This window comes from Bolinopsis microptera, chromosome 9 (assembly GCF_026151205.1).
Source record: "Bolinopsis microptera isolate Bmic1 chromosome 9, MBARI_Bmic_1.0, whole genome shotgun sequence".
Taxonomy (NCBI): domain Eukaryota; kingdom Metazoa; phylum Ctenophora; class Tentaculata; order Lobata; family Bolinopsidae; genus Bolinopsis; species Bolinopsis microptera.
In genome coordinates, this window is record NC_087080.1 from 5,656,817 (window position 1) to 5,681,264 (window position 24,448).

At 37.7% G+C, this 24,448-nt stretch overlaps 2 protein-coding genes across 2 annotated transcripts in view; both read left to right on the forward strand.

Moving 5' to 3' along the window:
* The window catches only part of LOC134821283 (33 kDa inner dynein arm light chain, axonemal-like), a 71,046-nt gene extending 55,075 nt beyond the window's left edge, over window positions 1-15,971 (forward strand). The window contains exons 2-6 of the mRNA XM_063832004.1: window positions 14,267-14,409; window positions 14,572-14,690; window positions 14,881-15,006; window positions 15,142-15,304; window positions 15,434-15,971. Of these exons, the coding sequence (XP_063688074.1) occupies window positions 14,286-14,409; window positions 14,572-14,690; window positions 14,881-15,006; window positions 15,142-15,304; window positions 15,434-15,660 (759 nt within the window). The 5' untranslated portion in view covers window positions 14,267-14,285 and the 3' untranslated portion in view covers window positions 15,661-15,971. The remainder of the gene's footprint in view (window positions 1-14,266; window positions 14,410-14,571; window positions 14,691-14,880; window positions 15,007-15,141; window positions 15,305-15,433) is intronic.
* Window positions 15,962-24,403, forward strand: LOC134821267 (uncharacterized). Its single transcript, XM_063831981.1, has 16 exons — window positions 15,962-16,234; window positions 16,409-16,526; window positions 16,661-16,796; window positions 16,960-17,152; window positions 17,302-17,403; window positions 19,742-19,910; window positions 20,049-20,173; window positions 20,314-20,372; window positions 20,566-20,735; window positions 21,186-21,278; window positions 21,471-21,608; window positions 21,891-21,989; window positions 22,131-22,355; window positions 22,499-22,569; window positions 23,593-23,713; window positions 23,916-24,403. The coding sequence occupies exons 1-16, from the start codon at window positions 16,164-16,166 to the stop codon at window positions 23,949-23,951; spliced, it is 1,926 nt and encodes a 641-aa protein (XP_063688051.1). The 5' UTR covers window positions 15,962-16,163; the 3' UTR covers window positions 23,952-24,403.
* Window positions 24,404-24,448: the final 45 nt, after the last annotated feature.

A 24,448-nucleotide genomic window follows, 5' to 3' on the forward strand; every position in this document is an offset into this window, starting at 1 on the left:
AAGACTGTCAATGTGACAATAAATACTTGTGATTAATGGTGGCATATACCTGAATAATAGATGTACGTGTTAAAGTTTCTAGATCATCTCATAACTATTTTCACTGCACACAGTAGACGTTTATGGACGTGTTCTGTTCAATGCAATTTTGAGGATATTAGTACAATATTAGTAACCTTATTATCCTCTAGGCAAATTTTGTCACAAAACGATATCTTGCTGGCAGCGAGATGTAAACTTTGTCACACTATAAAAATGTGACAGAGTTAACATGGCCTGGGGCCCTTGTTGTTTGACAAAATTTTTGAATTTCCAGTTCAATAGATAGTTCCATATGACAATTATCTAAAAATTTAACGACTTTTTCGTTAAATGGTACCACCAGGTAAATTTCGTCACACATTTAAGAAATATTTATGAGGGATTTTTAGGACACCCTGACAAGGAAGAAAGAAGAAAAGTTGGTACGGTAAGAAAACATTTTACACTAATACACAACACAAAACCCAACTAATTTTATACATGCTCGAACTCAATAATACAGCAGAAACTGAATGCAGAAAAAAATTATAATAATATTCAACAAACATTTATGTAACTAAGACCTAGCTACAGTATCCCAAATCTTAATTTATAGATGCAAACTTTTGTCAAATCAGCAAGAGATATGTAAACAGAATCTAATTCTTTGACATTGCTGTCGAAAAGATAAGGTTTCACTAAAAAAAAGTCATACACCAAATGGGCATTATATTTTATGAATTGTTTTACATCTTTTTATTCTGTAAAATGTGCTAAAATTAAATTTCTTGTTTCATTGAATTTCTTGTTTCACTGAATTTTTATTCTTAGAAAATGAGATTTATTATAGCATTTAATTTAAGCTAACTTTGCTACTATTATGATAAAAGATGGACTACCAAGTATATTGAGGTGTAGTAAAGTCAAATATTTTGTTCATTGAACATTTATTCTAGTATTTTGAAGTGTAGAAATCAGAGGCACATATTAGGTGCGGTAAAAAATCGAAATTATGCGGTACCGCACCCGACTATAAAGGTAAAATGTGCGGTAAGGTGCGGTAAATTTTTACCAATTATGCGGCAAATGTGCGGCGATTTTTTCGAAATTTGTGCGGGAATTGTGCGGGTTTTTTTTGCATTTTCTCGAGGACTTTGGAAATTCTAAACGTATAACCGCCGCTCTTATCAAAAATAGGTCTGTTTATGTGTTACTGAGGGTGTAGTTCTTTACTAAGACCATGATTGAACCTATATTGAGATTCAGTTATCTGGGAACAGTGACTTGATCTGGTAGAGATCAGGAATCAGGATACAGTTATTTGAAGACGCCTCTTGATAGAGTCGATCAGATCCCATGCGTGATCGCAAATATGTGACACGCTTGTTGGCATTGATCGTCAGTATTTGTGAACCATTTGATCCAAGATCCATTAAGCCCACTATAAAGCCAACGCTGCAACGAATAAAGCTCATTACCCTTTACACCTACTTCTTCTATTATCACCTACGAATGATAACTGATACACTATAATCGAAGTACGGTAACGACGAGGGTTCCATAATGGCCTGGGTCACGGTCCCGAAAGGGCCTGGATCACGGTCCCGAAAGGGCCTGGGTAACGGTCCCGAAAGGGCGCGGGTAACGGTCCCGAAAGGGCCTGGGTCACGGTCCCGAAAGGGCCTGAGTCACGTGGCCTAAGCATGAGTTCCAAAAGGGCCTGGGTCACGGTCCCGAAAGGGCCTGGGTCAGGGTCCCGAAAGGGCCTGGGTCTGGGTCCCGAAAGGGCCTGGGTCACAGTCCCGAAAGGGCCTCGGTCACGTGGTAACCGGGTCACGTGACCTAAGCATGAGTTCCAAAAGGGCCTGGGTCACGGTCCCGAAAGGGCCTGGGTCAGGGTCCCGAAAGGGCCTGGGTCACGGTCCCGAAAGGGCCTGGGTCACGTGGTAACCGGGTCACGTGACCTAAGCATGAGTTCCAAAAGGGCCTGGGTCAGGGTCCCGAAAGGGCCTGGGTCAGGGTCCCGAAAGGGCCTGGGTCAGGGTCCCGAAAGGGCCTGAGTCACGTGGTAACTGGGTCACGTGGCCTAGGTATGAGTTCCAAAAGGGCCTGGGTCACGGTCCCGAAAGGGCCTGGGTCAGGGTCCCGAAAGGGCCTGGGCCAGGGTCCCGAAAGGGCCTGAGTCACGGTCCTAAAAGTGCCCAACTTTTAACATATGTTGGTTTTACACTCGAAAATCTTAACGCGAAAATTTCAAAATTATGCGAAATTACGCGGAAAATGCTAGATTATGCGGAAATATGCAGATAATTACAAAATGTGCGGAAAACAATAAATTATGCGGAAGTGTGCGGAAAACGGTAAATTGTGCGATCCCGCACCCATCGCACCTAATATGTGCCCATGGTAGAAATTGTAAAGATCTTTAATTTTATACTAAACTAGAAAACCCGTGGTCACAGGGAGGAAGCTAATAGTATTCTATTTATTTGGCAGTCAGTTTAAATTGCATCAAAAAATATCCTACACAACCGAAGATACAGCCGATTATAATGTTGCTCGCACTAAACACAATTTAGTATCAACAAAACCGATAAAAATGCTGGTCTTACAATCTTTGCACGTGCACGTGCTTGTAACAACCCTCGTTACCATGGTTACTTTGCAACCTTTTGCTTTTTACCTAATTTGCACGTGGGCAGTCGTACAGACATTATTATACCTAAATCTTTGAATTATAGTATAGATTATTGATGTTTTATAACGTTTTAGAGGGATGTAATTTGTAAGCTGGATATTTAAAATTATAAGTCTGTTGGAAATTAAAGTTTTTGATCTTTACTATTTATTGTTAATAAAATGCTCATTTTAGCCAGTTATTTTAAGATTTTCATCATCATCATCATGACATTGCTTACCGATCTTCATAATCAGGATTTGCTGGCAATTCAAACACAGTGCCTTCATTTCCCATAAAACCATTATTCTTTATACCTCGAAGAAACTCCATGTATTCACCGGGCAAATTATTCTCCATAGCTCCCTTAAGAATAATACTATGATACACTCCACTGGGAACTGGATCCAATTCCAGCCCTTTAACCAAATGATACGTTAAAACAGAAAGTTTCTCCGATTCTATAGTTGTAACTTCTTTGTCTTCCAGTCGCTGGTAAACATATGGGACTCCTTCTTGTTTATCAAGAGATGGAAGATGCTTAACATCAATTTCCCATACAACTCCCCAGACCTGTGATCCTTTTTGAGGTTTAATAGTTGCAGTTGCTCCACCCCATCTTTTGGAAAAATGCCCAAAACTGAGCTTGTAGTCATCCAATCGAGCAATAGAAACTTTCTTAGCAGATGGATTGTTTATGTGAATTCGTTCAGAAAACAAATTGCTTCCATATCCAAAATAAAGGAAAGCACCTACACCAGGTATTTTGATCGACATATTATCCAGATTTTTGCCTAAATAGATAATTAACCATGTTAATGTTTTTAAAAATTTAAAAAAAGAAGGGGGACCCCCAACCCATGTAGCTGAGACACTGTAGCTGAGACACAACAGCAAGTAGACCAAGGTGGCTCTTGTTTGTGGAAGGTGAATCAACTACCTGCCGAAGTGGTGGGTTGGTAGTCCCCCCTGGAATCATTTTGTCTGTAAAATTGTACACAATATAAAAATTAGAATAAATCATCTATAAAATTTACATAAACAAATCTAGGAGACCTCAAAGCTTCTCTTCTGAGGGATGCGTTTTTCAGTCCAAAATTCTGGGCTGTTTGTTTTCCTCTAATTCCCCTCATAATGCAAAAATGTGCTTCGTAGCAGATCAAACCTGAATCGTGTTCCGATGTACAACCACAGTGCAAAATGGTCCCATACCACCCATCATGCCCAGACTAGACTCCCCATTTCCTGGAACAACAAATTCAAATACCTTACAACACGCTCTCAACTAGCTGGGGGCAATCTAAGTCTGAAGTCCAAGCTTTTCTTTTTTTCAAATTAAAAAAAAGAAAAGCTTGGACGTGTATACGCGTACTGCGTGACGCGCTTGTTTCACAAGTAAATAAGGCAAATATCTTATATCCAAGACCTCAAAATAAATGGGGAAACATTAAAATGGCCATCGACCGTAAGACGCGCGCACTGACCATTGAATGGTTTTTTAGCTCGTATTTCGGCCAGCACATTATTTCGGAAACAATCAAAACGTTATAATTTCTTCCCATATAAAAATTTTGTTGAAATTTGGTCAGCTTACGTAAACATTTATGTTCTACTGAACCTAAATTAGTTTGAGCAATTTCGATGGTCAGAAGTTGAGTTATCAATGAATTTATACCTATTTTGTCATTTTTAGACCTCTTAGTCAAGGCCAATCTCTCCCAACTAATTTAAGTTGGGCGGGTAGTAACTAAACTTAAGTATGATTGGAAGGTTCTGACAAATTTTCAGCATGATTTATGTTCAGGAACCAAAGATATGACAGATTAATATGACTAAAAAAAATGAATTTCGTCAAAACTCACTGATCATTCCAAAAAGGTATGACAAATTTGGTACAGTGAAAATTCTCACAGTCTCTAGAAAACAATATTACAAAAATTTTGAAAATTAGAGCAAGTTTATTTTTACCGTGCACCCCTTAATATTAGAGTTAGGTTTAGCGTTAGGGTTAGGGTCAAAGTTAGGGTTAGAGTTAAGGTTAGGGCTAGACAATCAAAGATACGAGTGTTATATTTGAAGTAAATCGGAATAGATCGACATGAGCTTGCTATTATGATGTTGCCCAAATAAATGGTATAACGCGCGCAGTGCTGCTATTACCCGGGTTGCCAAACTTTGTGCACGGTACCTGTTCAGAATTCGGGAAGCTTGAAAAAGCACCGCAATGTGCAATCAATCTTTTCGCTTGTGAGTTGATATCAGTTGTCTCTTATCAGTAAATAGGTAATTGCACTGCCTTTTACTGTGCAGCTTTGCTATACACGAAGTATACACAATATGGAATTTTCGGTCAGTACACTTCACGAACTGGAGAAACAGATTGAGGACTTATCAGACTCGGTTTTAGCGAATCTTAATTGCAGGAAACTAGAGGACCTCACTCATGACTTGTTCAAGCCAAAAGGCGTTACAAAGGATGTAATAACCGAAATAGTTTTGAAGATGGGGTCTATGATATGTAAATCGAGAAATGTTTTGAGATCAGCAGCAGAGACGCTTGACCAACAGAAATCAGAACAGATAAAAACTCAGAACGAGCTCATCCAATGCAAATCTGGTAAACTAGCTTCAGTGAAGGAGACAGTGAAAACAGAAATGAAACTGTTTACAGATGTTGTGAAGAATAACAGCGTAGCTTCTGATATCTCTCCAGCTAAAATCAAAATGGCTGTGAAATCGGCGATTACAGAAGATGATCGGTCGAAAAACTTTATCATCTTCGGGGCCCCAGAACAGCTCGAATGTGAAGAGCAAGAAATGAACGAACGGGATCTCGTGGGTGATATTTGGGGTTTTATGAAGTTCATTGGAAGGCCGACTATAACAAACATTGAGAGAGTGGGAGTAAAGAAGTCTGACAGCCCTCGATCACGGCCGATAAAAGTTACTTTGCGAGATCCTGAAATTGTACGTGAATTTCTGAGCAGAGCAAAAGTCTTGAAATCGGTTGATGTGGCAGACTACAATTTCAACTACAACAAACTCTACTTATCTCCAGGACAGGTCGCAGGATGAGCGAATCTCTCGCCAAAGCTCGTACAGGAAATGAAAGAGGGAATCAAGAAGGACCCGAGCAAGAAATATTACATTAAAAACAACAAAGTTTGTGACGCTGAGTGACTAATTATTTGAGAAAGTCAAGCATTTGTGTATGTGTGTGACGTTAATTTCATGGAGTTAAAACTTTTTGTATAAACTGAGAACAGAGGTTAGAGGAACTACTGATAAGAGTATGATTAGACTGTGTTGCGTTATCAGTTGACTTTTTGCATCACTCTTCTAGATTATACGTAATAGGGTAACTTAGTTATAGAATAGGATTTTAGTTGTTGCAAGCATTGCACTAAGGTTTTAAGTTAAGGTAAGTAGGCCACGAACTGTTGAGCAAACTGGGCTGGAAGCCCAAGCAATATGCAGTTCTGGTCTTGAGGCTATTTTACAATGTTTTATAACATGTGCTTGCAACTAGAATCTTGAATGTCGCGTGCCCCACGGGGGATTTGATTTATTCATACAATTTATTATATATTGGTTCCCAAAGCCCTTATGGGTACCAGCAAAAACTGGTTTTCAAACAAACAATGCTGTTTTCAAGCTTCCTGAATAGCAATGTTTCACCTAACCATGTGCTTTCGAGCCATTGCGGGCGTGCTTGTAATTTCGCCTAGTCATACGTTGTATTGTCACGAACAATAGAATCATTAAAAACCAATACAATAAAACATCTTTATCAATAAATGCCTAGCAGCACCAGACAGCGGCCGTGTACCTTTTTCGACTCCACGGAGTCCCTAATGGACTTTTGTTTACTTTTGTTAATAATCGGACCAGGCCAACCTTTCTTCTCGAAAAATGTATCCTACTGTATTTCATTATAGTATCACAATGCTGGCAAGCATTACCGTCGCCCTTATATTCACAACACTATTTACCCCCTATACGATTATATCCCCTTTATTGTTTTCCAGGCATTAAGACTCATCGAAAGTAGTTCAGCAGGTACATTTAAGTTCAAAACATTCTAATTCAATGTTGAAGATGACAGGAATAAGAAATAGTTATATGGAGGTTTTTAAGAAATTTGCGCAAAATACGCGCCAGCATGTTATACGAAATTAGGTAAAAAACCCAAAATCGCCATATTCAGGTGCCTTAAAAACCATGTTAAAATTGAGTTAGAGATCTGAACCTTTGCAGGCCGTCTAGACCTTGTCCAAATCGACTGTAAAAAAAATGTCATGTTTCAGGAGTATCGGGAAGTGGGTTTTCTGGAACCCTGTTTTACAACAGATTGTCGTGAAGATATATATGTATATATATATGTATATATGTATAGACGCTTTTTGCAGCTCAATTGTAGCCTACATTTAAGTGTCCGTAGATTCAAAAGTATAAACGATACAGTCCTCTCGAACCACAGGTTTTAAAGATAATTGTTTAAGCTTTAGTTACATTGTATTGAAAAATAATTTAACGTCATCATCATCACTTGATGACGTCATCAAGTTAAGTGTTTTTAAAACTTGACTTTTGACAAAGTAACAACTTTTTAAATCGATTTTACACTATTAAGGAGTAATTTTTATTCAAATCTGAGGACATTTTCATCTTAGATAATTGTTCAAGCATTCCGAAATCTACGGGAATAGTTTCCTACCTTGCTCCCTTCATAAAGATATTTGCTATTGAAGTTAGTGCTTTTTTGAAGAATAATTTTATAAAAACACAAAGTTGTGAATTAGTATTCTCTGGTGTTGGGCCATCCCTTGGGTTGTGGAGCTCAATTTTGCTTCTTAAAGGTGTAAATTGTGTTATAGGAGTTCTTTAGTTATAAAAATCGAAAGATGCACACAGTGGGGAGCAACACCAATTACTGTTTGAAAATAGTAAAACGCTAAAATTGAATTTCACATCTTCTTTCAACTTTGAGTCCATGTGATCCAGGTTTTTTGAGTTCTTCTGAACTTGAGCTATGATAAATACTATATTTTAAATCTCACTATTGCAAAAATTACGGTGATTCAATCATTGTACGCGCGCGTCTCAAAGTTGCACGATGCGAAAGGCTAGAGAATTTTGTCATTTGATTCGAATATATTCTGCTTCACGATAGTTAATGGCTCATTAAATGTGATTTAGTGCACTTTCTGAAAAACGAAAGTGCATATCATCGGTTAATCGACAGATAAAACCTAATAACACATGGGTTAAACGTTTTCAAAGCCTTATTATTTCGAAATCGTCAATAATTCCTCTTTAAGAGTTTCGACTAGCTGTGAAATTTACTGAATTAATAATCAAAAAAGTGATTTTGACTCTAAAACCATAATTCAGGTAGAGTGTTCCTGCATTGTTCTCTTTTCCATCAAAGGAATTGATATTTTGGGAAAAAATTCAATCAAAGAAAAAAATGTAATGCAAAATTTGAGTATTTCGAAAAAACTCTTTCTCCGCTGTTTTCCATTCCAATCACTTTCGAGCATGAAAAATTATTGATTTGAAAAATTGCTAGATAGCTACTGATAATTCATCATGTATCATTTGATATTGAGGGAAAATTGTTCTCAACATAATTCTTTCTTTTGTAATTGAAACGGTTAATCTGGCATACGGTTCACTCTACCATGATTAAGGGTTTTGGTCAAATTAAGATAAAGCAAATGTGAAGATATTACAACGAAATAGAGTATACCAAATTTTCCATGATATTAACTAACCGTGTTGATGGTTTTTAGATTTTGTATGTTGTAAGTATTTTAATGTGGCCCCAACGTTAATGTGGCTCTTGCTATGTGTTGGTTCAGCCGAATTAATTATTATATAATCAAGTTTATTTTTCTTGTTAGTTGTCATCCGGCCAAACATTAAGCAACTTATATTGCAGTACCATTTACCATTTAATATATCAAAATATGTCATTGTAATTTTGCATGGCTGAAATGTAACGCTTGATTTATATATATAATGATTAATTGAATTTTCAAATAAAAAAGTGAAGCATTTACTCCTCCCCCTCAGCAAGACAGTTAGATTGTATGTTTTAGATTAATAATAATAATAATTCTATACAGTTACATAATTGAAACAATTATGGCCCCTTATTGTGGGCAGAGTATGTGTCTTTATTGAATTCTCCTGATATAAACTTATCGAGTGACTGCATTAAAGATAAGAAGATAAGATAAGATAAGAAGATAAGATACGATAAGATAAGATAAGATAAGATAAGAAGATAAAATAATTTAAGGTGAGTTCTCTTAAAACTTTAAGACAATAGGAATAAATACTAGGACCTAATCAGTGGCGTAACCTAGGGCCCCGCAGACCCGCTGTATGGGGGGGGGGGGGGGGGGGGGGGGGGCGCCGTATAATATAAGGGGGGCGCAATTTTCCTGAATTTTAGGCCCCAGTGACATAAAGTGAGGAATCTAAGAATCTAATTCCTAGCCATATTAATTTCCATAGCCACGCCGACTAATTTTTGTCAACAAAATTATTAAATCAACTTTAAAATAGTCGCTCTCGGTTGTTACACACTGTAACGCCGCGTACTGTACTTTAATTCTATATTTATCTGAGAAGATGTTCGAATCGAGCGCAAATGCCAGATTCCTGTCAGGATCCTAGTTCTTGCGCTTAACTTGCGCGTTACCAAATAATCCAAGATATTTTTGTCAGGATCCAAGATTTTCCTACTACCAGTATGGTAGTATGGATTGTTTGGTAGTATGGTAGTATGGTAGTTGCAGGAACGCGCGAAGACCTATATGTAAATATTACTAAAGCGTACACGGAATCGTATCCTAGTCGGTTAATCCGTCGGTACTATACTAGCAGATCGCGAGTTCGAGACCTCGAAAGGAATTTTTTCACAATCTTTTGGCAATTATGAATAACTATACTAATGAATTAATAACTATACTAATGAATAACTAAACCTCTGTAATATAACTAGCAAAGTAAAATGAAATCGTTATCCGGCCGCGGAGCGGCCGAAAAATTTATGGTAGTCGTTTTAAAAATATATGGTAGCCGTTTTTTCTTTCCAGACTGGATTCCTAGTCCCTTTTTAAATTTATGTCACTGGGTTTTAGGCCCTAAAACGTCTTGTTTGTGTATTTCCCTGCCCAATTTAGCGTTCGGTCGACACGAAAAAAATATTTGGGGTACCTTTTTTTTGCTTCAGGGGGGCGCAAAAAGCCTTAGGGGGGGCGAGAAAAAAAGTACCCGACCTTTTTTTTTTTTTTTTTTTTTTTAGGGACACAAAAAATTTTAGGGGGGCGCTTTTCGTCATTGAGCGGGGGGACGCCACTGGACCTAATAAAATGAAAACAAAATGCAGCCATCTAATTTGTTGTTGAGCTTTCTCTTCTCCTACGGTTGACTAGAGGAACCATCTTTGGGGAGTATTAGGAACTTAGACCATTACAAATACTGTGCTGTAAGTTTGCAAGGCATGTGGACTAAGTGGGTCGAGAGTACTCAACTTGAAAGTGGGTGTTGAGAATCCTCAACTATACTAAAGATAATGATGTTCAGAAGATGAGGCAGTAGAGTGAGTAGTAGAGGCTGAAGAAGAATAAATGTCACAAGAGATGAGCACTATAATAATCATCTTTATGATAGTTCACCAATGGCAATTTGTGCTAGAGAGCGGAAGGCAGTGATGCTATCACTATCATCTCTTAAGATAGACCATGATGGTTGGTCATTAAAGGAATGGTCCTGCAGGGTTTCCCTGTAAGAGCAGCTGCACAGTGGACAGTAGAAGAGTCTGTGATAAGATGTTTTAGACTAACTAACAGGAACCCGTATAACCCTAAAATGGTGTCAAGACTCAATGCTCAAGAGACTAAAATAATTATTACCTAATTAATTCGCGATTTTGACACACCTTGGTGGTCCAAATTTTGGGCTCTAAAATTCCTATACCTTGGCCGATTTTTTATTTTTACATGCTGATTTGAAGGCCATCAAAGCATTTGACCCAGTCAAAAAAGTTTCAGTTTTATATCATTTACGGTTTTTGCGGAAAGTCGCGTTAAAGTTGATGCCGTGGTGTCAGTAAAATGGCACGGATAAATATATATATATATATCGTCTCGCTTTTTATATAGTAAGATGATAATAATTGTCAAATGACGTTATGTATTATAAAACAGTTATAAATGTTCAATAGTTGTAGAGCGATTTCAAGAGTAGTGGTCCACAGGGGTCCGAAAAAGCCGTACAGGCACTTGGGTCCTTATCCTTGTCACTAATCTTAATTGGATTCGGCTTACACAAAACATGAACATTTAGACGTACACATTGACACAATATTTATTAGAAAGCAAAACGTATAAAATAATACGTGCGTGCGCGGCTTGAGCCGCGACACATAAGAACAAATGCGTGTAGGGGCTGGAGTACGCTTGTCTACAGATTAATGAAATGTTGCATTGTAAATATTAACAATTGACGATATATTATGATCTAATAGTAATTTTACAAAGCTGGCTTTGGATTTAGGTGAGATTGTAATTTATTTAAAAAACCACTGATAGTTTTAAATTTATTTCTGTTTGTTGTATAATCATAAACAAGTTTATAATCCTGTTTTCATGAATGCGCGGCTTTGGCGGCCAGTTATTGATTTATACATTAAATTGAATTTAAAATAGAAATGTGAATATATTAAAATTTAAAATTTTCAAAACGGAGGCTTATAAATATTATTATATTATAATTATAAAATAAAGGATAAAATTTTAAATTTGTTTCACTAAAATTTGTTTCACTTGTATGACCCGCCGCGCACGAGTGCGCAGCCGCTCTCCCTGTATCGTAAAAACGATAAACCCAAAGTGAAACGACCGTGGGGGTCACGACGTGATACAAGTTTCGCCACTGCAAGCGCAAAGGCTTTGGATTGACGGATGTTACTCGTCTAAGTTTCTTCGAAGTAGCGCGCGCCGCTTTCTTCTCGAAACGATGGCAAGAGCTACGAAGTAGCGCGCGCCGGGCCAGATCATTAACAATGGTCAAGCTTTGGATAGAGCATGCAACAGCAATGTTTGAAGTTGTTGTAGCGCGATTCGTTACTGTGCCGCGCACTCAATAAAGCTTCTCACAGCTAGATCGGCGAAATGCGCTATTGTGCCACGCCGAGCTGCGATGAATCTGGAATTGACATCGTTAATTAACAATGTTGTTAATGTTACTTGTCTAAATTCATTCGCAGTATAGCGCGCGCCACTTTCTTCCCGAAATGTCATAAACAAATTACCATGCCTGAGGCAAGTGCTACGAAGCTAGTCCGTTAACAATAGACCATGCGGATGACTACATGACGCGTTTGTATACTGCGCGGGCCATAAAGTTGATCGCGCACCACTGCAACTGCAAGCATAAAGGAGCTTTGGTTACATGTTACAGGTTAGAGCAACATTGCATTTTAACTTGCAAATTAAAATTTGACGCCAAAAAGTAGCAACAAATTTGTTACACGTTGTATACCTCTCGTTCACGCGAAGCGTGCAGTGTACGCCGATCAAAAAGGGTTACAGCGTGTGTCAACAAAAAAAGCAAAATAAAAAGTAAAAAGTGTTCAAATCAAGGTGTTTTGTGTTAAAACACAAAGTATTGTGATTTTTTTTCATTTGTTGTTATGTCCATGTCATTTGTATAATTGATATTATTTATTTGCTCTAACCAGAGCCCTCTCGCTTGCAGTAGCGCGCGTCACGCAGTACGCGTAGGCACATGGCTATGTGAAATTATCTATTATCATATTAAGATATTGTTATTATATTACTGGTGTCGATTTCCAGTTTTTTTTTGTTCAATGCTTATTTAACATAAAAATAGTATATCAATATAACGTTTCAAAATAAATTTTCATCCGGGTTTCTCAAACCTTGTTTTTTATTTATACATAACCGTTTGGCATTATTAAAAACCGAACTTTAACGATAAAAATCTGTTTTTGGCCTCCAATTTTTATGGCCTTCCTCAAAATTACGATAAAAGCATGCCAATACAATTTAAGTATAAGCAACAATATTCAGCTATTTGCTTAACCATCAACCTGAACGTATACATTTTAGTTTAGATGGGTTATACATTTTTGGTCCAGAATTATTGCTTCTGGTACTACTTAACTGTGTCAGGATACTAGGTTGTAGGTTTACAACCTACCAGGACCCGCGGCGAGTATGGAACAAATATTCTACGAGTATCACCCGTTAAGAATACTAGGTTATAGTGTGTCATTACCATTTGGTTTGATTTGATTTGATTAAAAGGGATAGGAATAGAGGAGTCAGACTTAAGTCATTTAAGAGGACGGTAATTATAACTCATTCGTCAAATAAAATAATGAAGATGTTAATTTTTTTCAAATGAACAATTAATTTCGCATTCTTTAAATATTCAAAATGATTCGAGCGTGCTCTACGCTCGATCATCTTCGATTAGATTTTTCTAAAAGGGACCCCAACAGTTCAAACCAACTAGAATCGATGTATTTTCGGACGCTGATTCCGAATCACCCCCATTACATGACATAGGGTTAAAATGCTCTCCTGGCAAGATATTGGGTAAAAACTGTCTTGATCACGTGATATGACTGTAGGATACAAGGATACAGGAATACAAAAGTGATAATTACTTTATTGAGTACACAATAGTTGTAATTCTGAAATATTTATATGGAAGTTGATATAATTTCTCCTTAGGGTTAGGGTTTCAGTATATGCTTTTGTTAGGGATTGGATTAGGGTTAAGTTTATGATCAGATTAGAGGGTAAGGTTTTGAACACGAACAGTCGTTCAGGGCCAGCTAGAGAACAGGTTGAAAAAGTCACCTGACAGTTGAGTGTAGAGTGATTAATCATCATCCCGACTGCAGAGTGTAAATCATCATCCAAAATGATTGGATTGAGCCAAATTGTAATGCATTGTAATTTGCCATTAAAATGACACTTGTCCTGAAACGATAGAAGCTCTAGCTTCTGAGATATCAAGCGTAACAATTTTATTCATTATGTGGGATCAGATGATTGGGTTGACACTAGATCGTGCAGGAAGCCCAAATGGTCACCCAATCAATTTTGGTAACGATTTCAACAAAATGTTTGATAACTTTGTCATTTTAACTATGTTTGACACCTAATTTTTTATATCATTTGCCATATCTTCCACACTGCCATATGTAAAATTGAATTTTCTAGCATGTTCCACAGAACAGGCATAATAAGCTATTTAATGTTGAAAGGTTTTGCCTCCAAAAATCGACTATATTGACTCAGACAGTTTTGAAATTGATATCGAAAGGTAACATTCAGTGAAAAAATGTAAATTTTTCACATTTTTGAATCATATAATATTTAACAACTTGCAACTGTAAGTTTTTCTAAACTCCCTGGCCTCTTCCGAGGGGCAAATGGCTTATGTAATATTTGAACGATACTTTAATATTAAATCATTTAATAGCAATTTAGGAAATGATAATAAATAAATAACATCAGTTTAGTACCAAACGAAGATGACTCCCACAAATACCTCTCTTGTGAAATATGACAATCCAAAGCTTGTGAGTCGAAGTACTGATGCCAAAGCACAGAGAAAGCAAAAAAGTCCACAACAATCACCAGCACCTGGTGTACCAGGTATACTGAAATTTGAATTATTTACTGAAATTTATTGATTTATGAGGCAGCATGATAAGATTGTGATTCACTCGCAGTAACAGTTAAATACTGACTATTTGATTGAGCTCAATATCTGTTACCATTCTATTGTCTATGTACATTAATTTGTGAATTCGAAAGGGAGCACGAGAGATGGCAAATTGCCACCATTGGAGGTGAAGAATCAAGCAGAAGATATTTTGAACTCAATTCTACCCCCAAGAGAGTGGACTGAAAGTGGGCAGCTCTGGGTTCAACAGGTTGATAAATAAAGTGTGATTAATTGAAAAGGCTTATATTATACTATGAATCATCTTGAGCTTTCGTTAATACCATTTTGTTAGTTAATGATAGATTCAGACCTCCTGTCAATGTACCTTAACTAATCTAGCTCTTGTATTAAAGCTTGAAAATCAAACTTAAATTAACGTTGTTCTCTGCCACCTATAGGTATCAAGCACTCCTGCCACAAGATTGGATGTTGTTAACCTACAAGAACAGTTAGATATTCGTCTGCAGCAGAGACAGGCCAGAGAAACTGGTATTTGCCCTGTCCGCAGAGAGCTTTACTCACAGGTATTTGATGATCCGTAAACTAGGTGTGTGAAAAGAGAATTTCAAACTGTTTAACATCTCAATTAATATTTTTTAAATCTCTAACAATCACTGTAATTGTGAATATTTCTAACACACAACTGGCAACTCTTTTAGTGTTTTGATGAGCTGATAAGACAAGTAACTATCTCCTGCGCTGAGCGTGGACTTCTGCTCCTTCGTGTGCGAGATGAAATCAGGATGACGATAGCTGCATACCAAACACTCTATGAGAGCAGTGTCGCATTTGGCATGCGCAAGGCTCTCCAGGCTGAACAAGGTCCGATCATCTGCATACTTTATACCCTTTTCTCATCAGTTTTCATCGATTATTAGTGTATAGAATTGAACATTAATATACAATATACATTTTTGTAAGCTAAACTTTTTAACACGTGAAATGTAACAGGTAAGACTGATATGCAGAGGAAGATTGAGGAACTTGAGGAGGAAAAGAAAGATCTGGAACGTCAAGTAAACGAGTTGAAGTCCAAATGCGATGCTATCGAGAAGAGAGAAGCAGAGAGGCGAGTTGTTGAAGAGAAGAAACATGCAGAGGAGATACAGTTCTTGAAGAGGACCAACCAGCAGCTGAAGACACAGCTAGAGGGAATCATCCAGCCAAGCAAGAAATAAACTCTAGAGACGAGGATTTTAGTTTGAGTAGATCAAAACTCGAATGTTATACATATCTGTACATAGTTTTCATTAAAAGGTTCCAGTTATCTATAGTATTGAATTGTAAAGGTTGTCAGAATGTTCTGTCGGTGCTCTGAACCATTCCCTAGGGTAACCTTGTAATATTATTTATTGATTCCAAACGCAAACTTAGACCTTTGTCAGCAGGTATGATAATTTGTGCAACTGGGACCTTACATACTGGGACGTTATAATACTGAAACAAGTTCTTGCTTTTGATAAAAATAACTTTGTATATCTTCCTTTCAGTTTGCTGTTTTCATTCTTTAATGAGCTTCTTAACTCCACAATTGATGATCTTAAAATCCTTCTCGCTTTAAAATCGCAGTGAGAGATACAAATCGTGATCAACAACATAAATCTAATCATAGAAATTTCATACTTAGAAATGCTGAAAACTTGCTTCATGAATTGACTGCCAGCAGAATAACACTACCATCATGGTCGAAGGAGGAAATGACGACGGAAACATTAAACCATATCATGCTAGATTTTTAGCACGGATCCTCAGGTGTTTAAGACTTTATGATTTTTCAACAATTATTGATTTCCTAGCAATAAAAGCCTAAAATATAGATTAATGCAGTATCACTTTTGTTAGACTAAAAATGTGGAACCGACATCACAAACCCTAAATGAATCTAAAATAATGCCAAAATAGTAACACAGGCAATAATATTACCAGGTCGAGTCAGTTCACTGTAGGTATAGACAAGAAGCAATGTAATTTAACTCCAGTTGTCCTTGACACCAGAAAATACCAAGCTGTCTTCAGTGAAGAACGTACCTCCTCTATTTACGAGGTTTGTTAACTTCTGCATCTTTATATTACATCCTGGGTACATCCTGCTTCAGTACCTGTCCTTACTACTAGCTAAAGAGCACATCTAAAATACTCAGTTTTGTGTACTGCAAGATAACGGCGGTCTTGTTCCAGGTCCCAGACTGGGAGTTGCTACACGCCATAGTTGGGTTATACGACAGTTACCTCCCTGAAATAACACCTGAAGTGTTGTACAACACCCTGACATGTCGATCTTCTCTCACTCTCGTCTTTCTTAAAGAACCTGAAGGTATTTCTAAAGTAAATGGGGAATTGACAACTACAGAACATTTACTGACTACTCAATTAATTCTTCTTAAATTATTGACTGTTTTAAATAAACCACTTGCACTTTTTGATCGTAAAATTTGAAACAATATGTGCAAGACTGGTTTATTTGATTTACTTTTTAGATGTATTGAAAGAACGAGACAGGGACGGTCCAAAAGAGCAGAAAGAAATTCCAAAACCCCAGAAAAAGGAAGGAGTAAAAGCAGAAGAAAGTAAGGATAAGAATAAGGAGGAAAAGGAGGAGGAGAGTGAGGATGAAGAGAGAATATTCACAGGAGTTTTTAGTGACGATGAGACAGATGATGAAGACAGCAGGTGGGTTTTAAGTACAATCCTCAGGGTCACATGACTATTGCTAAAGTATTGTCGGTATTGAACTACTCACTGAAACTTAAATGGTGGAGCTGTATCCACTTTAAAACATAATTAAATAATGTACGTGGCTGATAACATTACGTCAACAGTGAAGAAGAAACAGAAGATGACGAACACTACGCTGCAAGTGTTGAGGAATATTTGGAGCAGGTTGAGAAGAGAAGAAAACTCAGGGAAGAAAACCACTTAGAGTGAGTAAAATGTAAATACTGATCTCATTAATAAATAACAAAATAGGTTTGGAAATATACCGCATTTACCGAACAAGTAAATAAGACAGCCCCTTTAAGATAACATACTTTATACTCTGCTGCTTAATTAACTTCACCAAAATCACCAAATTTAGAAAAAGAACACCTGAAATATTTTCAATCCAAGTCACGCATCTTCTGAAACTATGCTCCTTGACGTCATACCATTTTCTCTCGAGTCTGCTGCTGAGTGGCCTCCAGCTGAAATTGTAGTTGGACTATAAAGCTGGTTTGTTTGTGTGCTCGGATATTTTCTTGTTGCCACGTAATCCGATCGACTGAGTACTAAGCTTGGAGAATTCCTGGATAACGATTTATTCCGCCTGCGAAAAATTCGACACAAAAATCGTCTCATATCCTTCTTCCTGAACAAATACACGAACGGATTCAACGCTGAGTTCATGGGAATAGCTGCAGTAACGACAACGTGTCTAAATAGAACAGATATAGTTTCTTTTCCAAGCACAAAATTGAACAGCACCACCACATACAGTAGATTGAAGAAACCAAAAAAGGTTGAGAGGATAAGAATTGTGCCTGTTGCTTGCCGACTGAGGTCTGTCGAACAAGGTCCGTCTGGAGAGTGGTTAGAAATTTTTCGTTTCAGAAGTTTCCAGATCGTCATCAAATTCGCGCTCAGGACGACAGTTAAATCAAGAATTAAAGAAATGAGGAGGATGTAGTTGTAAACATCGACAAACTGTATGAGTCTGTCTCCTTGAACCACCAAAACATAGTACCATGATAGTCCCTCTTTTATTACATTGTAAGACAAGAATGCCGCAAAGGATATAATTATGAGCTTAGTGTTGGGATTGTAGAAAGGGAAGTAGGTTGAAACAGACCGAGCGACCGTTAACAGTGTCGTCACAAATCCAGTGCATTCTACAAACATGAAGAAGTTCAAGTGAAAGAAACTCTGACCTATTTTGTTGACTTGCCAGTAATTGAAAGTCAGGTAGAATGTTGCAAAAAGACAAACGAGAAGATCTAGAATATTCAGGAGAGCAAGGAGTCTTTCTCCGAGTTTCTTGCTCTGATGAGTGACGAAATAGGACAGTGAGATAACGTTGGAGACTGTTCCAATGGCACTGATGCTGATAGAAATTAATATCATTACTTTTAGCTCGGTTTTAGTAAGATATGTTTCGGTAACGGAAACTGCACTGTCTGAATGGTTGGTCGGGTATCCTTCGAAAAGCTCAGTGGTGGCCATGTCTTGATAGCAAAGTATGTAATGCTCAGCAACAGAAGGTTCTGACTCGGCTAACAAATATCAAATGTTCTCAAACAAGTGTCGAAACAAGGTATTGGTCACGTTAACTGATCGATATACCATATATATCATGAAATGAGTCTAACAGCTGTGCGAGATTTCTGTCAGGCGTCGGCGCATAAATATTGTAGTATGTGTGTACCACTATTATATATGTGGGATTCATGAAAACCTAAGAGCAGCGATATATAGACGTCCCAGAATGACGACCATCTGGTTTTCATTAGATAAAGTCAGATTGATTGACCTGTGATATGGGCATGAAACAGCTGGTGCATTGCTCACCCCCAAAAAAGTGTGTTAATTCTAACACGACAGAAACATCACGTGTATGCATTATACGGTGTTTTAGTTAATAATAATATGGCTAACAAAAATACTGTGCGAATTGCTCAAAAATCATTGTTATTGGGACCCTGAGAAAGATGAGACCCTGAGAGTGGTGCAGTGGTTCCCTGAGAGGAGTGCAGTGGTTCCCTGAGAGGAGTGCAGTGGTTCCCTGAGAGGAGTGCAGTGGTTCCCTGAGATGAGTGCAGTGGTTCCCTGAGAGTGGTGCAGTGGTTCTCTGAGAGGAGTGCAGTGGTTCTCTGAGAGGAGTGCAGTGGTTTCCTGAGAGGAGTGCAGTGGTTCCCTGAGAGGAGTGCAGTGGTTCTCTGAGAGGAGTGCAGTGGTTCTCTGAGAGGAGTGCAGTGGTTCCCTGAGAGGAGTGCAGTGGTTCCCTGAGAGGAGTGCAGTGGTTCCCTGAGAGGAGTGCAGTGGTTCCCTGAGAGGAGTGCAGTGGTTCCCTGAGAGGGGTGGGACCCAGATTTCAGTTCCAACATGTCACCCATATCTAAGGAAGCATCTCATCAGTGACATGGCCGCACCCAAAAAATCTGTTTCTGAACTGGACTTATTGTGGCATCCAGATGGCTAGCAAGATTAGTTTAAACAACGTCAAAAATACTAAAATACCGACTTTAACGAAAAAATTAATTTCTCTAACTCCATCCTTCTCCCCAGTCCAGCCAGTATTGGTGCAGAGTCCTTGTTGGTCGCAGCAGCCACCTTCAAGCGTGTTCACAACACGGAGGACTCTCCTCGCCGCGACAAGGAACGGATCATCCAGCTAGCACTGCTCGCTGTGAGGATAAGGTTCCGGAAACTGGGTGTTGGCAGACAGCTCCTTAATGTGAGATATCTATTGTCGCGTTCGTTGAGTCAAAGTCGTTTTATTTTGATCACTATTCTTAAAGAAAAATAAAATAAAAAAAAAAGTTACAGTTATTTAATTGAGAAGCTGGTAAGTATACTAATGATAAAATTTCAGTTCGTACGTAACCCAATTGTGGTAGGAGAGTACGATGCTTTAGTGTCGTATGTTGATCCCGGTGCCACAGGATTCTTCGTCAGAAATGGGTTCTCAAGTGACCTCATTCTTAATCATCGCTTCAGGTAGTGCCTCACTGCTCACCTCAGCGTCAAGTCTATTTTTCTGCTGCAAATTGATCGATCAGACGTGGTCAAGTGTCAAAAGTCAAAACACTTTTTTCTCCCCCCCATCCCCAGCCATTATTAAATTTATTTCTCCTCAGTGACTTGGTGGATCATTGGGATAATTCTACGCTGATGAGCTACCTTCCGCCTTACTCCGGTAATATTTTATTTGTTACCAAAATTTAGTTGTAAGACTGAAAACTGCACTTCTCCTTCATGTCAAACCTAAAAACAGCAAATACGAATCCGTTGAAAATTAGAAGTTAATTGGATCTTTATGATCACTCTTTCTCCATTCTTACCCAAGAAAGTTATCTTAATCTTCTACTTACCTTGACTGATCCCCACAGAGTGTCTATCATCGGGTACGGTATCACTGCTGCGCGAGATGAGCTCAAGTCTCGGAGATGACATAAAGCGGTGGCGCAGCACGAGCGTGGAGGCATACCAGACGCAGCTCAGCTGTTTGGAACGCATGAGACACGAGATAATGTTGCTAAGGACTACCGTATCTTCTCAGGTCAGTGTTATTCGATGCTATTTATTATTACTCTGAAGTTTTGTGATAGTTCCTGTTTGAATTTCAGAGCCGATCGAAAATATTGCGCTGTGAAAAGCTGCCTCGTAGATTATTTTATGGTCGTAAAATTTTTAAGAATTTTGGTCGTATAATTTTTTGCCATGCCCATATTTTTCGTGTTTAATGAAATATATTGCGATCAAGTATGGTTGTGGAAAGCTTGCTTGCAAGATCAGAATAAATTAAACAAAATAGTAAGCTTGATGCATGTTATTCGTTACAAATAAAGAGTAAGCAGCTTGATTTTCAAAAGATCAATAATCATTATTCGTTCATAATGAATGCAATGTATGCCTGTTATGCTACATTGCCTACATATTAATATGAATATTATAATTATGCAGCTGCATTGCAATTTTAAAACCGTACATGATGAAAAATGGTGTTTAGGAAACGACAATGAATTCACTGACGAATGAGATTGATAGGTTAAGACTGAGCAAAGGGGTCTGTGAGCGGGAGTTCAGAGAATACAGAGCACAGGTTTGGAACTATTTTAAATTTCTATGCACAAATTTGAGAAGCCCATTGCATTCTATACATACAGATCGAAGCAATTCCATTCTTCATACGTAGATTGTACATTTCGGTTCAATGATGCGAATTTCACGTAAACGCTGTACACTTATTTTTGATCATTGACAATAACAAGTAATTAGCTTATCACTTACACAGGTGCGAGCCATGTTGAGTAGACTCAAGAACGGTAAAGAGGACTTGGAATCAGCCGAGAGCGAAATCATGAGTCTCTCCTTAGTGGGAAATAAAGATAGTCTTGTGAATGGGCATGTGTCAGAAAATGTTGCAGTAACGGTAGGTTACGTCGAAAAAAGTACCACATATAAATGAATAAAGTACCACATCTAAATTGCTCCACGGTTTCATTTACAAATTAACATTAAATTACTTTGATAAGTAAGTTTGGAATTTATTTCTTTATTGCAGTTTTGTTACGTTTCGATAAGTAATTAAAGCTGTCTTATCTATATCATATCGCTACAATTTAAATTTCCTTTTTTATTGTTTTATTATGATTATTAGTTACCATTATTTCTCTCCATGTTGAGCGCTCATTATCTTTGACATATCTCTCAGATCGGCGAGGAAGAATTTAGCGATCTAGAGGATGAAATAAGATCAGCCATATGTGCTGTACCTTCCTATAAGTCGATCAGAATAACCTCAATTGAAAAGGTATTTTAAGTTTTCCTGGAAATTAACAGTTTAAGCTTTTAGTAATCCATTCATTTTATCTTCATTGCTAGAATTGGATCTTGAAAGTAATGTTTTTATGCAATATTTTGCGTTTAATTTTAAATGTGATCCGTTCATCAGCAAAACGCAGAAAAGTCAGCATTGCTTCGAAATGTGTACAAAGCGCGGTGCAATGCACTACGTGACCCCAACATGACCATGAAGCTCTACTACTGTGGTGGCAAAGGTGGCACATTGCACAGGGTGCTAAAAGAGGGGTTCCAACCCAAGGATATGGTGGTTGGAGATTTCGGGGTGGGCATGTATTTCACCCAAAATCCTGTCAGAGCAATGCAGTATTCTGAGGTCGGCTAAATTTTTTGCTGGACGTTTTCTGTACATTGGATCTAGATTTAATACCCAACGTTCGCGTTGGTTAGATATTGAAATTTCATGATTCAGATATTTGAAGTATAGTTGGTAGTAGATTACACTATTTTGTATTTCAGCCTGGGCTGCTATTGCAATGCGAAGTTGGGATCGGTAATGCAGAATCTGTACTTAAAATGGACCAAACCAGGTGACCTCCCCTATAGCTTTACAATTATATTTATCGTCTAATTATTGAATACTAAACAAGCTCTCAACCAGTGATCTGTTGACTGGCCACATCATTCTTCGATGTTCTTCTAAATCATTCCTCTAATCGGGTTAAGGAATCTCTGGCTTGAAATAAAGTCCAGAAGTCCTAAAACTAATTTCGCCTCCATCAAAACCCTAGCAACGTAAAATCCCGGACTGCATTTGTACAAGACCACTTTTGGAAAATTTGCCATTTAAACTGGTCCGGAAATAGTGTTTTCATTACCTTGCTCGGGAATATTATAGTGGGTTAATTTATGACTGGGAAAATTAATGAACGGGAAAAATATGGCGGAATTTTTCAAAACCCACCAAGCATCAAAACGTATTACTATTAGTTTACCTTACTCGGAAACATTATAGTGGGTTAATTTATGACTGGGAAAATTAATGACCGGGAAAAATATGGCGGAATTTTCCAAAACCCACCACTTTATCCCAGTCATAATATTCCCGAGTAAGGTATGTTTTGAGGATAAATTAAGCGATATGGCAATATTTTAATTACAAAGGGTCTACTTATATATTTCACGGAACGCGCGAAAGTTGATATACTACCGCAACTTTTTTTGTTCAGCAGTCAGTGCAACAGAATTTTACTGCGCGGTGTGTACAATTCTTCGTTGCTAAGTGACGAGCACATCCGTAGCAACGAAAGACATTTCAGCTAGGGACAAAGGTCCTCTTGTTATGTCGTCAATAAACCTCGCAGATATTTTGGCGGTTGCAAGATTAATCATGGTCCTTAACCCAATTTATCACTCTTATTTGATTGTTATGCAGCATGAATTGTTTCGATTCCTGTTTCAATGTTCTTGACATACGTTGCATGCCACATTTCGCGCGCGAAGCGCGCGCCGCCGAAGGCGGAAATAATATCTCTGATATTTGTGATACGTAACATGTATCAACAATGTTCAAAGATACGCGTGAGGTACATACTAATAAAGTTGTTTCCCAGAAATCGACCACCAGTGGGATTTGACTCGATATTGACGGGAGAAAGAGACGTTGATCATATAGGGATATACAGTCATCAGAGGCACAATGAACTGCAATATTTAGTTTTCGATAGTAAGCAGGTAAGCACAAAGCAGTGCAATGTGAAACTGAAAAAGAATACAACTACAAGATCTATCAGTCGTTAGTCGTACATATACAATATATTTTAATAGGGGTTGTGTTGTTCACATATTTACAGATAACCTGACTAAACAGGAAACTAGAGATAACGAGGATTTCATTTTAAATTTCCATTATGAACTAAATAATCCCCATTTTCAGGCAGTACCTCTCTACCTGATTTATTTCACTGTTTGAAATTCCGGATTACAATTGCTTCATTTTAATGACGCAATTGTGCCAACGAATTAGGAGCTAAAGAACTAAACTTTGAAGCTATAGCTATTATCTATGTTGACGTAGATAAAGAATAATCTGTAAATGGTAAAATATCATTCTCGAAATGCGGGTTTCTAGACTGTTCTGCATCATGAACGACATGAAAATCTGGTTATGTTTTCGACAATCATAATCCTAGATTTTAGTACTGATGATGTTCCTGGACAATATTGATTACCTTATATATTCTTAAGGGTGCATTTGCATTGGCAGTTTCTGATATCTTTTCTATAACGTTTTTAGCTGGTTATGGCTTATACGTAATTTTAGATTTACTTTCTTTTTTATAGGAATTATTCTTATGAAGCTTTGTGAGATAATGTTCTTGGTTTATTTTATTTGAAGATGTATAATTTTGATTATATGAAATACTTTCTTTGCCTTATTGATAGAACAGAATCATAGTTGCGATTTCA

What these genes read in the sequence shown, in the direction of transcription:
- LOC134821267 (XM_063831981.1), top strand. Translation starts at nt 16,164, where the DNA reads ATGGTCGAAGGAGGAAATGACGACGGAAACATTAAACCATATCATGCT. An exon ending in CTACCTTCCGCCTTACTCCG is followed by an intron (nt 20,373 to 20,565) that starts GTAATATTTTAT and finishes TGATCCCCACAG; the next exon opens with AGTGTCTATCATCGGGTACG. An exon ending in GAATAACCTCAATTGAAAAG is followed by an intron (nt 21,990 to 22,130) that starts GTATTTTAAGTT and finishes TCCGTTCATCAG; the next exon opens with CAAAACGCAGAAAAGTCAGC.